At 36.2% G+C, this 15428-nt stretch overlaps 1 protein-coding gene and 1 pseudogene across 4 annotated transcripts in view; both read right to left on the bottom strand.

Moving 5' to 3' along the window:
* Positions 1-412: 412 nt before the first annotated feature.
* Positions 413-15428, bottom strand: part of SINHCAF (SIN3-HDAC complex associated factor) — a 30855-nt gene continuing 15839 nt past the window's right edge. For all 4 annotated transcript variants that reach the window (XM_003988537.6, XM_019834775.3, XM_045061619.1 and 1 more), the window contains exons 2-6: positions 15060-15207; positions 13683-13782; positions 11641-11767; positions 5024-5174; positions 413-1700 (exon numbers count right to left, since the gene is read on the bottom strand). In XM_003988537.6, coding sequence (XP_003988586.1) covers positions 1541-1700; positions 5024-5174; positions 11641-11767; positions 13683-13782; positions 15060-15187 — 666 coding nt within the window. In that variant the 5' untranslated portion in view covers positions 15188-15207 and the 3' untranslated portion in view covers positions 413-1540. The remainder of the gene's footprint in view (positions 1701-5023; positions 5175-11640; positions 11768-13682; positions 13783-15059; positions 15208-15428) is intronic.
* LOC111561608 lies at positions 3789-3897 on the bottom strand (annotated as a pseudogene).

Consider the following 15428-nt stretch of genomic DNA (forward strand, 5'->3'; position numbering starts at 1 on the left):
ACATGGTGGCTTGTAGTTTTTGCCATAAGGAAGAAATATAAAATTTTAAGTTTAGATTAAGAATTATAAAACTATATGGTGCCCATAAAAAGTGGCTCACTCCTTACTGTTATTTATACTAATTTTTAAAATCCAGTTTTAAAAATAAGCACTGAGTCATGTTATTATAAGGTAGGCAAATGATCCTCCCTAATTATGAGAAGTCTGAACCGGTGATAGGTTATTCCTGAACGTTTAAAAAAGAGGCAATGACAGTACTTTGGTTTGGGTTCAAGTAAAAAGGCTTCAAATGAAGATTTTGGAATCGAAGAGCTCTGTGTTCAGGATGCATCATCTAACATCTCAATGTTCACAAAGCCTGACTAAAAGAAGTCAAACCTAAACCAGCCCACTCAGCATTAACACACACCTCTTTTCTTTTAGAATTTTACTTTAATATAGAGTGGAAAAAAAACAAAACAAAACAAAAAACCCCAAACCCTAATAGGTTAAAACCAGTCAAACAACCACTCTACACAGACAAAACCTTCACAAAGGTCAACTGAAGTAATCCAGAGCTAAAACTGAATTGCGCAGATTTTCAATGAAGTCACCAGTCATGTAACACAAACAAAAGTCAATTATTTACACACTAAGCAAGCCCTCTAAGAAATGTGCCCCAAGAAGCATTAACCTTTGTTTTTTTGTGTGTGCCATCCTGAAGACTTGTACATTTTTAAAGATAATTTAACATTTTTAATAGAATGTGATCTCTACCATGCGGTAATGCTTTGGTTCTCTTCATTTAGGATTGCTCATCCTAAAACTTGACATTTCCCCAGAGGAGCTTTGATTCTGCTTTAGAAGTTTCAATATAGATTAAAATCTTTATCAAAAATGAATATGGAGGGAGGTGACAGAGGATGCAACATATACACTCAAGTTACCTCTCTGTATGTTTAGAAACTACTCCTTCAAGGCATTTGCACCAGAGAGCTTAGTCTGTCCTGCTTAATATTCAGTAGTACAGGTTTGAATCATCAGAACCTTGGCAAGACCTTAAATTATTAACAACTACCTCTTGGGGCAAGTCCACGTTACTGAGTTATGACAAATTTATTATCATGAAGGAAAACAAGTATAGCCAGCCATCTTAAAAATGCCCCAACCACTGCTTCTCAATATAGAAAGACTAAAACTACATACGTTATCATACAACAAATCCCATCTCTGTCCCCTGAAATTCCCCTAGATTCATTCATTAGAAGGGGATTAAAAAAAAAAAAAAAGACTTAAAGAGCACTTTACAGCAGCATTCAGCTTTCCTATGAAATACTCAGCATCTTAAATATTATGTACACTTTTTTTCTTTTAGTAAGCTAGACACTGGCTTCAGAGTTTGTGGAACTGGAGGAGAAATAACAACCCATTCAAAACTATTCTAGAAAGTGTCTTTTGGCAGAATAGCAGGTATCCAAGTTAAAAATAGGAGGGTTTTGTTGCTTTGTTTTCTTTCCAAAATTTAAATCGTTTTTTTGTTCCCCTTCTACCTAAACCTCAGTCACCACTCCTGAGTGGAGATGGGCAGAGGCTCTGGCCCCTGCTCCTCCGGCTTCTCAGCAGCTGCTTTCTTATTGCTGCAGCAAGGCTTGAATAGATGTGTGTCAATGAGGACTTCTCCAAAACGGCCTTTATAGATAATCCCACAACATATTTTCTGTCTAAAAGAAAAAAATGGGAGAGGAATATATTAATAAGGTAGAAAACTAGCAATACAAGGAAACAACAAAAAAAAATCTACATAATTATAACTAGTACAACATGATCAAAAGGTTCTACTTTTACAGTCTTATCACATTCCAACTGAAAGGCTCCTAGAGAGACCCCAATTAACTGGGTAATGGGAATTACCCAGGTCCCTTAAATTCCACACTGGAACCTTATCAAAGATTAAGGTGTGGGGATCATTCTGAGAGACAGCAGTTTCAGAGGCTGCTCCTGAAGTTGTAAACTGTTTCAAATATACAAATAGGCATTAAAAATGACTACCAAACACCCACGGATCACATACTCTAAGGGAATAATCATTTCCTGTGAAGTCCCCCTGTATGTTTCTCTCCAGTCCCATCCTGCCCAATCTCATTCACTCCAACTTCAATTTAAGCCTATCAGTGCCTTTTTGCTTTACACTTCACAGTTTTAAAACAAGTCTACATCTCTTCATATATTGCTCAACTATCTCCTATTTAAAAGAAACACATGTATGGAATCATACTCTACTGCTGCAATTTTCTCAACATTAATTGAGGTTCAGACCCATTGTCAAAGTTTTATTTCGTTTTGTGTATAGTATTCCACCATGTGAATTTATTCACACTCCTTTTGATGGGACTTTTGCTACCATAAACATGCTGTACACATCAATGTGCGTCTAACGTTTTTTTCTTCTAGGTTATGTGGCTGGTATATAGGAATTGAAACATGTTCATGTTTCTTCGAAAATGCCAATTATTTATTAATGTGGTTCCCTTCTATCCCTATTTACTAAAGGTTTTATTTTAAAATTTTTTTTTTTCAACGTTTATTTATTTTTGGGACAGAGAGAGACAGAGCATGAACGGGGGAGGGGCAGAGAGACAGGGAGACACAGAATCAGAAACAGGCTCCAGGCTCTGAGCCATCAGCCCAGAGCCCGACGCGGGGCTCGAACTCACGGACCGCGAGATCGTGACCTGGCTGAAGTCGGACGCTTAACCGACTGCGCCACCCAGGCGCCCCTAAAGGTTTTATTTTAAACCTTGAAGGAACATTCAAATATATCAAACATCTTCAAAGTACTGCTAAGATGACAGGCATTTTTTTCCTTCCTTTACAAACTGTCAGTGTGGCAAATTCTATTAGTTGACTTTTAATGTTTAAAGCAATCTTACACCCCTAGAATAAATCCAATCTGGTCATGATATACTCTTTTGGTATCAAAGTTATATATATTAGCCTCAGAGAATGCTTAGGGCCTATGCCCTCTTTTATTCATAATCTGAAAACATTATGCAAGATCAGAATCATGTGTTTCTGGATTGTTTGGGAGAACGTGCCTAAGATGAGCCTGGGATTTTTGGAGAGAAGGCTTTGGCCACTGAATCAACTTCTCTATTGTAACACTATACAGGTTTTCTATTTTGTCTTGAGACAGTTTTGGAAAACTGTCTTCTTCTACTAATGTATCCAATTCATCTGTATGTTCAAATTTACTAGCATACAGTTGTTTTAATGTCCTACTGTCTTTTACATTTGTCTTAATTATAGACAAATCTCCCTGTTTTGTCTAAGGTGCTTATGAATATGATCTCTTTTTATCTGCTTCATCTCTACTAATTTTTTTGGTCAGGTCTTTTTCAAGATCCAACTCTTAGCTTTACAGATCCTGTTCATTGCTTACCAGTTTTCTACTCCATTTATTTCTACTTGTATCTTTAGGACTTCATTGCTTTTATTTTTCTTTGTATTGGGCTTCATTATCTTTAAACTGAATGCTTATCATTTCACAAATTTTTAGTTTTTTCTTTTCTAAGCATTGAAAGCATTAATTTTTCCTCCAATTCTTTTTAATTTCATACCATGTTTTGATTTGTGGTATTTTTCAGTTATTTTTTTAGTTATAAAGATATTCTAATTTTTATTCTACTGTCTTCTTGGACCCATGGTTTCTATTTCCATTTTGTTTTGCTAGGTATATTTTTAAGCATATTTTTACATTTTCTGCCCTTCCCTTCTTGACTCTGGGGGTATTCACTCTTTTTATTTAATTCTATGAGTGGGGGCACAGTTACTCAAGTCCCAAAGTTATTCAACATATTTATTAAACTGATAAGAACAGATATACTACACTTGATCTTAGCCAAAAGGCCGAGAAGCGATCAACATATTTATATTTAACAAGGCAAAGGATGTTAGGATACCTTAACTCCTATCCCTTTTATTCCCTTGATTTATATGCTACTGTTTCGTAACTCTTGTTTTTACCCCCACAACTATTATTATTTTAAGCAATTTGTTTAAATTTACCTAAATATTTGCTACTTTATCTATCCTTCTCAGAATTTTAATCTAGGATCTCTTTTTCTGCCTGTAGAACTTTGTTATTTAGGGTCGGTGTGATGACAACTTCTCAACCTTTTTCCTAGTCAAAGTCTTATGCCCTTGTTCATAAAAGGTAAGTTTGTTTAAGTAATCTCTACACCCAATGTGGGGATCAAACTCCATACCTCAAGATCAAGAGTCACATGCTCTTCCCACGAGCCAGCCAAGCACACCCCCCCACCAAAGGATATTTTTGCTACACATATATATAATTCTAGGTTGAGAGTTACTACCTCTTGGCCCACTGAGGATATTAATCTATTATTTTTTGGCTTCCTTTGTCCATACTGAGAACTCAGCTTTTAGTGCTGTTCCTTTGAAAATAGTCTTTATTTTCTCACTGTTAAAGAACTATTTTGTCTTTCATGTTCCATAGTTTCATATAATCATCTATGCGTGAATTCTATCATAAAATAAATGCTTATTATCTCACTTTTAATTTGTTAGTCTTCTCGAATCTGTGAAATAGAAAATAAAATCCTTAGCTGTTTTTCTCTTTCCAAATCTACTACCTCTTTTCGACTTTGGGGTTCCACATTTACTTAGCATTTGGTCTGGTCTCTGATTATTCCTTACTAATTGGCTCACTTATCAATGCTACTTTTAAAGACTTAAAAATATGTATTTCTAGCTTTTACTTTTTTCAGTGAGAGTTGGTCAGAAAGAATACCCAGTCTACTCCATTACAGGAAACATACATTCCCTAACATGATTTTTATTTTAAATCAATTTTAATAGGAAAAGCACATAAATCACAGCTCTCGGCTCAATTCTTGCTTGTCCACCTCCAACCATGTGTGCTACCAGCTGTATGCCAAATGCCATTTAACTGCTAAGGAAGTAGGAAACCATCGCCTGTAATTAAGAAGGTTTGCTGGTTAGAGAGATATTTTGTTGCTTTTACCTTTTCCAGTACGTGAGATCTAAAAAGGAAAAAACTGGCGTTCTGTTAGAGCCAGAAGCCATCTCTGTATCTGAGCCATCATCTGACTGGTTACTATAACAAGGAGACTGAGCTGGGGAGGCACTTGAGGTGGTACTGTGAGCATCAGAATCTGCAATAAAGAGGGAAAAAAAATTGTAATTTAATTTCATTATATGTAACTAAGGCTCAGCATAAAAAACTGTGAGTTAGTACAAAGAAAAAAAGAATTTATTTTCTATTCACTACTGATATTTGAAGATATTTGTACAAGTGTTTCTAAAAAGAAAATGAGGCCGTAAGCTTCCAGGAAGATAGGAGTAGACATACCTTTCCCCATTCCTCCTGGTAATAAATAAGTACAACTAAAAACCCAGGATATTATAAAACAAAACCTAATGACTCTGAAAGTTGGCAACAGCTAGAGAGAGAGCTCGACCTAAGAAAGGACATGGTGGTGCGTTCTCTAGTTTTTATGGGTTTTCTTTTTTGTCTCATAAATCCAGTCTTCGAGCTAGAGAAGCCAGCAGCACAGAAATACCGATGGGTATAGACAAAAAAAAAAAAAGAAAAGAAAGAAAAAAACCCAACAAAACCCTGCTCTCTAGTCAAAGGGGCAGAAAAGTGGCAGCCTAAGCAAGACAGGAAACTTTTATCAGAGTAATAATTTTATCAGAGTAATAATCACTCTACTCCAGCCAAACACCACAGAAAACAGAGGCCGCAATCCCACCCACTCCAGCAGAGGCCAAGTGGGGAGCCTAAGATTTCCATCCTCATAAGACTGTTACAAAGCACCAACACATCCACCAGGGTGTCAGAGGAAGCCTGTTGAGAAGTGAGGACTTTAGCCATGGCCCACCACAAATGAGTATCCCCACAATGTGGGAACTTCAACTCCCACCCCCATCCCACAGCAATGAGGAGCTCCTCCCACCTCAGGTGTCAATGAAGGTTAACTGGGGAACCTTTTAACACCACCACACAGTGACAAAGTGATGCCTCTGTCTCATTGCCCCTGATAAAAGGGTGTCCAAAAAAAGACAGTAAAACCAAAGTTTTAAAGAAGATCCATAACATAATTTTTAAAAATCCAAGTTTCAATTAAAAAAAAAAAGTCCCTCAAATCTAGAACCAAAATCTCAAACTGAGTGAAAAGGGAAGTAGATGTTAACACCAAGAGGACAGAGATGTTAGAATGATCTAACAAAGATTTTAACATAATCATGACAAAAATGCTTCAGTGAGCCATTATGAACATGCCTGAAACAAAAATATTATCAGCGAATAGGTCTCAATGTATTTATTTTTTTAATATTTCTTTATTTTTGAGAGAGAGGGAGAGCGAGCGCGGGAGAGAGCAGAGAGAGAGGGAGACACAGAATCTCCAGGCTCTGACCTGTCAGCACAGAGCCCAACACAGGGCTCGAACTCACGGACCGCGAGATCATGACCCTCATGAGCTCAAGTCAGACGCTTAACCAACCGAGCCACCCAGGCCCCCCAAACACGTCTCAATTTAAAAAAATAAATAAAAGTTATAAAGAAGAACCAAGTGGAACTGAAATTTGAGCTGCGAAAAAAAAAAAGAAAGAAAAAAAATGCAATAAAAAGCTCAGTGGATGGAGCTCAACAGCAGAATGGAGGGGACAGAGGAAACAATCAATGAACTGGAAGAAAGAACAACAGAAATTACCCAACCTGAACAACACAGAGAAAACAAATGAATAGAGCCTTAGAGACCTCTGGGACTATGACAAAAAATCTACATTCGTGTCATTGCAGTCCTGGAATAAGAAAGAGGGCGGAGGTGAAAATATACTCAAGGAAATATAATGGCTGAAAACTTGCCAAATTTGGCAAGAGACAAACCTATAGAGAGATTCAAGAAGCTGAGCAAATCCCAAACAGGATATACTCAAAGAAATCAATGCCAAGACACATTGATAATTAAATTTCTGAAAACTAAAGATAAAGGAAAAAATCTTAAAAGCAACCAAAAACAACACCCTACCAATAAAGGGAAAACAACAGATCCTGATTTAATAAGGAAAAGGCAATTCATCAGATACAAGCTAAACATTAAACATGATTTAGTACTTTTGCCCTTAGAAGACTCCATATAAATTTACTAGCCAGAAAATGAGTCTTTTGGTGGATGGTCACCATGCTCTAAGGCTATCAAACTGCTATTCTACAGTGACAGCAGTATCACAAATAGGGGTTGAGATTACCACACACACACACACACACACACACACACACACACACAAACACACCACACCTGCCCCCAGGATAGGTGGATAGAGCAACCCTCCAATTCAAAGCAAGTAAGTATTTATTAAGTACTTATCTATTAGACCTCAAACCCCATGTCATACTCTACATGGGAAGAAATAGACCAAAGAAAACCTACGAATAGACCGTAGAATGCTTTGTATTAACAAAATTTTACATATAAAATCCTCAAGAATAGCAGGCTTTAAAGAATGTTGAACATTATTGGAATGTTTAAAAGGCTTCCCAAACAATTAGCAGCAGCAGCAGTCAGCTCTATGCTGGAGAAGAAAACTCACTATCCAAGGAAGTGCTTAATAGCTATGGAACATTTGAAGCAGCAGTTATTAGATCATTTTCTACCTATAAAAATGGCCGTTTCTTATGGTTTAATCTAACACTTGAGACACTAGAATATAACTATATAAAAAGCAGTTAGGAAGAAAACTCTTCTGGAATGCAGGCCTGGAGATTCTTCAAAGAACCACAATTTTTAAAATCTTAAAAATTGTGGGATTTGAAAAGGCACAAAAGAGTAATTAGCTAAGAATGGGGTAGTGGAAGCAGAACACACTATGCACAGGAAGGGAATGGACTCAGCCCAAATATTCTTTGCCTAAAATAGGACCTCCAAAGACTCACTAGGGATTTTCAGCTTTATTCCATAGCAACAAGAATTCATTGTAGATTTTAGGAAGAATGACAAAAAGAAGAAACTAACATTTATACAGGAATTTGTTTTGTTTTACAAAATCTTTTTAGTTGATTATCCCCTTTTCTCGGATAAGAAAATTATGGTTCTATGTTAAGTTAAATTTCATGAACGGTAATTCAAATCCTGATCTGCAAGCTCTAGGTCTAATGCCTTTGCAGTACACCACCCAAAGGAAAGAATATCTCAGGAAAAAAGTCAGGTAAATGCAGGATGCAGGGAAGCAAATATATAACAAGAGACAGGGACACCATTTAGTGGGTGATGTATATAAAAATTGAAGTATATCAAAACTGTTGTGTTGCACACAGGTGCTAGCAATTCACAATGCACATGGGAAAACCCAGTTTCAGTCTAAGCCTCCAAAGCCCACACACCTTTTTCAAAGGGATTTATCTTCAGTCTCCAATCCCTCCTTCCACAACACAGCTTTATAATAAAAATCTAAAATTACACTGGACATATTCCCTTAGGTAAGGTGAAATTTAGTCAGGTTTCACTTTTCCCATAATTAAAGGGAGGAGCTAAGAACATACATATGAATAATCAATTCCTCTAACCTTCAAGTGGTAGAAGAAAATTACTATTTCTCAAATGTTCATTAAAACACTTAGTGAGAATGGAGGGTTGGCTCAGTCTTTTTCTTTTCTCCTGGTGATAGCTGGTTAAGAAAGGAACATGTATAAACAATCCAGTTACAAAATGGGTAGAGGATGTTAATAGACATTTATCCAAAAAAGATAAAAAAGGACAAGAAATAAGTGTTGGCAAGGATGTGGAGAAAAAGGAACCCTCATGCATTGTTGGTAGGAATGCAAACTGGTGCAACTACTGTTGAAAACAGTATGGAGGTTCCTCAAAAAACTAAAAATAGAACTACCCTACAACCCAGCAATTGCACTGCTAGGTATTTATCCAAGGGATACAGGTGCGCTGTTTCGAAGGGGCACATGCCCCCCACTGTTTATATCAGCACTATCAACAATATCCAAAGTATGGAAAGAGCCCAAATGTCCATCAATGGATGAATGGATAAAGAAGATGTGGTATATATACATAAAATGGAGTATTACTCGGCAACCAAAAAGAATGAAATCTTGCCATTTGCAACTACGTGGATGGAACTAGAGGGTATTACGCTAAGTGAAATTACAGAAAGACAAATATCATATGACTTCACTCATATGAGGACTTTAAGAGACAAAACAGATGAACATAAGGGAAGGGAAACAAAAAGAATATAAAAACAGGGAGGGGGACAAAACAGAAGAGACTCATAAATATGGAGAACAAACAGAGGGTTACTAGAGGGGGTGTGGGAGGAAGGATGGGCTAAATGGGAAGGGGCACTAAGGAATCTACTCCTGAAATCATTGTTGCACTCTATGCTAACAAATTTGGATGTAAATTTTAAAAAATAAAATAAATAAATTTCAAAAAAAAATTAAAAATAGAATGATTATTTGATCATATTATTACCTAATATTTTGATAAGATATATGCACCCCTGTGTTTACTGCTGTGTTACTTACAATAGCCAAGATATGGAAGCAACCCAAATGTCCATCTATATAGATGAATGGATAAAGATGTGGGGGTGGGGAGTGTCTGCAATGGAATACTACACAGCCATTAAAAAGGAGATTCAAAAAGAAAAAGGTTTCCAATGAAGTAGATGGAGCTAGAGAGGATTATGCCTAATGAATAAGTCAGAGAAAGACAAATACCATGTAATTTCACTCATGTGGAATTTAAGAAACAAAACATGAACATAGGGAAAATAAAAAGACTCAACTATAGAGAACAAACTGAGGGTTAATAGAGGACACTTGTTGTGATGAGCAGCGGGTACTGTACGTAAGTGATCAATCACTGAATTCTCCACCTGAAACTATTATTACACTGTTTGTGAACTGGAATGTAAAGAAAACTTGAAAAAAACTTTTAAAGAACATGTAGAGTTAAAATACATACCTATTTCATATCACCTAAATATTTTACTATAAAGTATTAAAATATTTTAGTCGAAGATTAAACATATCATCAGAATAACTATGGACTGGTAACACCTACTTAAAAGAGCAGAAAGTTAGCAGATGATCTGCAAAGGCTTCAGAGTCGTGGGCACTGGTTATATACTACCTCAAGGAGCAGGGTGGTGTTGCAGAAAGAGCAAACAGCTTTGAAGCTAGACAAACCTGAGGTCAAACTCATCTCTATCATCTTTACTAAGTAACCTGGCTCAAGGTTAAATCACCACTCTACTTCCTATCCTAATCTCTAAAACAAATTACTGAGATAACTATGTGTGTAAAATGCTTGGTACATCTACCAAAATGTCCCAAGAGATGACAGTTTTCCTTTCCTCACTCTACCTTACCAGTGTATTTAACTCTCTTTTACCATTTTTCTAAAACAAGCATTGATGATATTTTGTCTAACAGCGTCCTACAAATTGTTTTTATAATCCTGAAAACTCTCTGACCAGTCCACAACCTCATCTACAGTTTTGAAAAAGCTCTGAAAACAGAGTCTATTCCTAACTCATTTGGCCACAAAATCTGGCCTGACATGAATTATAACATTAGGGTAGCCAAACCTGACTAGCCCATGCAAGTTTTATTTATTCCACCTTTGTGAATATGACCACATTTCTACGACAGAAATACTAATGCGTTTGATTTCAGTTGTTTTGCCTCAGAAACCCTCCCCTCATTGTGTTACATATAACAAACAACATTATATGCACGGCAATTCCTTTTCAAAAGCTGAAATCTAAATTCCGAAATACAGAAGTACCACTACAGGTGCTCTCCCCCTCAACAACTTCCTTTAAGAGTAGACGAACCTGATATTAATTTATCATTCCTTTCCCATTCCATCACTCCACACAACACACACTGTCCCAGAAACCTGAAAGTCCTGAGGCTAGCTTTACCGCAATATGTAAGTTATGATTTCTAAAGTTACTTTCCAGAAAACCTGGGCTTTAGTCTCAGACTGTCCACTAATATTATTTACATACCTTTCTGCACATCTCCAGACCTCTATTTCCTTATGCATAAAAATCAAGTAAACAAGCTTGAAAAATTCATCTTCTAGAACTTAACATGTCAATAAACAGATCAGAGTGGTCAGAGCGATCTCCATACAATCTGAAGAAGTGGTCAGCTAGTCCAATTACTTTTATGTCATCAGGACTAAAGATAGAGTTTCAAGGGGCACCTGGGTGGCTCAGTCAGTTAAGCACCCAGCTTAGCTCAGGTCATGATCTCTCAGTTGGTGGGTTTGAGCCTCATGTCAGGCTCTGTGCTGACAGCTCAGAGCCTGGAGCTTCCTTCAAATTCTGTGTCCCCCTCTCTCTGCCCCTCTCCTCCCCTTCATGCTCTCTCTCAAAAATAAACATTAAAAATAAAACAAAACAAAATAAACATTAAAAATTTTAAAAGATTTCATAGAAATATCTCTACCACGTTGACAATGCCTTGCAACACTTTAAAGAAAATAACTTTAAAAATCTATACATACCATATGCCACCCCCAGGTGAAAATAAAAACCAAACAACTATTCTTAACTACTCTTGTTTCAGTATCAAAACCTCAAACTTACTGTGACGTTTGAATTCCTTCTGTAGTTTACTGATCTGGTTGCTTTTTATCCTGTTTCCAGATAAAGTTTTCACTTTCTTTGGTTTCAATGTTGTCTTCAGACTGGGTCCTGCCCTTGCATCTACCACCTGGAAGAAAATACTGAATATTTAATACCACTTAAAAAATGACACCTCTTGTATTCCTTTAGTTCAGACAAATGCCTATTTGAAGGAGCCTAAATTGAGAAGCAGTTTTCTACTTAAGAGTGTTTGAGAGCCCATGTGCACTTTTAATCATCACATGGTATTAAAGAATAATTTATCTCGTGGGGTTTTTTTCTTCAAAGCAGGCAATAGTAACAATATACTGTACAAAAAATTTAAATAGATTTATATATGGTAAGAATGACCCAAAAGGTTAAAGAAAATCAAGACTTACAACAACTAACATTTCTATCAGACAGTGTTTTACAGTCTGCAAAAAGCTTTCATACTTTTTTTTTTTTTTTTTTTTTAAATGGAGAGTAGACACACGCTCCCAGGAGGGGCAGAGACAGAATCCCAAGCAGGCTCTACGCTGTCACACTGTCGGTGCTATGGCCAGAGGCAGGGCTTGAACCCACAAATGGTGAGATCATGACCTGAGCCAAAACCAGGAGTCAGATGCTTAACCAACTAAGCCACCCAGGCTCCCCTTCCATACACTTTTGAGTTTACTTTCACTACAAAGCAGTAAGGGGACTATTTGTTAACTCCAATTTAGGGTGAAAGAAAACAAGAAATTATCTTTTGCCTTATTTCACTAAACTAGTAAGTGGGCAAGAATGGGTAGAGAGGGATACAAGACTCAAATTAACGTTTTCACAACTATGCTTTATGTTCTTTTCACCATACACTTTAATCCCTAAGGTCATTTATATGATGGCAATGGCATGTTCTCCCATAGTCTACCATGGCCATTGGTCTAGACCTACACGGTACTATTTCTTACAAATTTATTCACATTTACTATTTGCAGATTTGCACCCTTAAAAAGGTTGTCATCACCTTCAAAATCACAATTTTCAACTTCTCCAAACTATTAAAGAAAATTCCCTTTTTATAAATTAACAGACCCACAAAAACCTATCAAAATAACGTAACACAGTAACCAAAGGAAAATGTAAGGCTAATACTAGTGTTAGGGGGAAAAAAGATAAAGAATAAATGCATGCTGGCTTAAAACCAAGTATTTTGTATAAATGCCATAAATGTTTTAAAAGCTAGCATAAGACTTAACAGTGCTGTTCTGATCACTGAAAACCAATGACAAAGGGCAAACAGAATACACATTTACATACCACTACAATCTCAACTAGATTTAAATATACAGAGTAAGAATAGCTTCCACATAACTGATCACTATGTGTTATATTTTATATATAAATCTCATTCAGTTCTCACAACAGCTCTGTGGGATAGCTACTATGTTTCCATTTTATAAGTAAATGGAACTTGCCCAAAATTCGCAACTAGTAAGGCAGGATTCAAATCCAGTTCTGGTGCTAAATCCTACGTGCTCATTATACTACCTCCAGGAATTAGGATAAATGTTCCCCTGAGATGAAAAAAGGATCCATGTCTAATTAACCTTAGGAAATACATGAAATGTACACTGTGAATCTCTAAAATGGGGATACTGGATACAGCCTTAGGGAAATGATACACTACTCAAAATTTTGCTTCTAAACATGCCAAAATGTTAAGTAATTATATCTGAGCAGCAACTTGTGTTTTTCTTTATTCTTTTCACTTTTCCATCTGAGGAACGTACTACTTCCTAAATTGGGAGAAAACTAATGTTACTTTAAATGTAATAGAAGTTATCTGGGCACTCAGGTGGCTCAGTCAGTTAAGCACCCAAATCTTGATTTCAGTTTAAGTCATGATCTCACGGTTCATGGGATTGAACACTGCGTCTGTTAGTGCAGAGCCTGCTTAGGATTCTCTCTCTCCCTCTCTCTCTCTCAAGACAAATAAATGTAATAGAGGTATAACTGAGAAAGACAAAAGATGAACTAACATGATTCCAGTTTTTTTTTGATCCTGCTGGCAATTTCTTCCATCTTTTCACAAGCAGGACACAGGCATTACAGATGTCTCCTGAACGAGTCTCATGCAACCTAGTAAGAAAACAATCAAACTTTTATTAGACTCATTTATATTTAAGAATTCATGCGAGTGTATTTCTTTTGGAAAAAAAAATCCAATTACAGTTTATAGATGCTATTGCTAATTGTCCTGGATGATACAGTTACATAGTTTCTATAGTACATTTTAGAAATATAATTAACTCCTAGATCCAATGAACCAATTCTATGTACTGCAATTTGGTCATTTTAAAATAAAATAATAATAAAATTTAAGACCTAGAGGAGATCCTGGTCACTATGGTTTAAAACAAAGTTGTCCACTTAATCTTTTTTGAAGTGTGTAGATATTTCCATAAGCAACAAAATGCCACTCTTTACATAAAATAATGTGTCATGATATTCTGGTTTTACAACACACAAAACCCAAGAGGCACTGTAATTTTTAAAAAATGATTATATCTGCATAAGGGGAAGAAATCTGTAACACTAGTCAACCAAGCTCTTTATAAATTATATCTTTGAAGAACTTTCATTACTACACTTTTCCTGTATTATAAATACATACAGAAAAATACTGGTAACTTTTATCATGTATACCATTGGAAATGAAGACATTAAGTGACAAATGTAATTTAAAAAGGCAAAGTTGGCAGAAACTCTTTTTGACAACCTTCAAAATAAGCACAAAATACAGGATTAACAATAAGTAATCAACAAGTATTTTGATAAGAGAAACAAAGTGGTAAAAATAACTTCTAACATGGGAAATGGTTCAACATGAACTATTCTATTTTATCCAAGTATTTGTTGGAAAGTAAATTCCACTTTACTAAGCAGGTTTATTGTCAAAAGATAAATAAAGAACAAAATTATAAAATGAAATGTACCCTGACAGATCTCAGGGCAGAACATTAAGTCTTATTAGCATCCTCAGCAGGATGGGTTAAAATACATTTCCATAATTTAGAAAAACAATGCAAAGAACAGAAAACTACCAGAGGACAACTAGTATAAGAGAGAATAAGAGTAATTTCTTAAAAGTCTTTTATATCTTGATGTTAAAAACAAAAGAGTTTGATTATAACTACAAGGGGCTTCACAATTTGTAGTTCCTTATAATCTGGAAAAGGGTAGGCTGTCAGTATTGATTTGTTTTAAAAGCAAGAACCTTAAAATAGCCTAGATGAGAATGTAAGTGATTTTAATTTATTAGCACATTGCTCCAATTGCCTGCCTCGCCTGGAAGGATTTCCGTAAGCTATGATCTTTTTCACTCTAAGAATGGTAAAAACATCAGATGATCTTACCCAAAACAGCTCTGGAAGTCCTTTTCATAGCGTTTACTGTCAGTGAATCGAGAACTGGAGGACTTAGCTCTGCAAATACAGCAGCCCTCTATACTTCGGTACATCTTTGGCTTGTGAAAACCAAACATCTTTTCTTCTGGGCAATAGTCTGTAAAGCCAGGGGAATTGACACAGCTTTATGAGGGCTATAACAAGAAACCATTAAAAGAGAGTTGTCTGCTCCACCCCAACCCTGGCAACTTGATATTACATGACCAAGCCAGACAGAAGGGCTGTGGGGAAGTCCTCCTGGATCTCCCTCCATTCTTGGCACTACCCCGGCAAGTATATAAAACACAAAAAATAACTCAGTTTTTTAACTAGGTCGGT

The sequence above is a fragment of the Felis catus genome, chromosome B4 (genome assembly GCF_018350175.1).
Source record: "Felis catus isolate Fca126 chromosome B4, F.catus_Fca126_mat1.0, whole genome shotgun sequence".
NCBI classification, from domain to species: Eukaryota; Metazoa; Chordata; class Mammalia; order Carnivora; family Felidae; genus Felis; species Felis catus.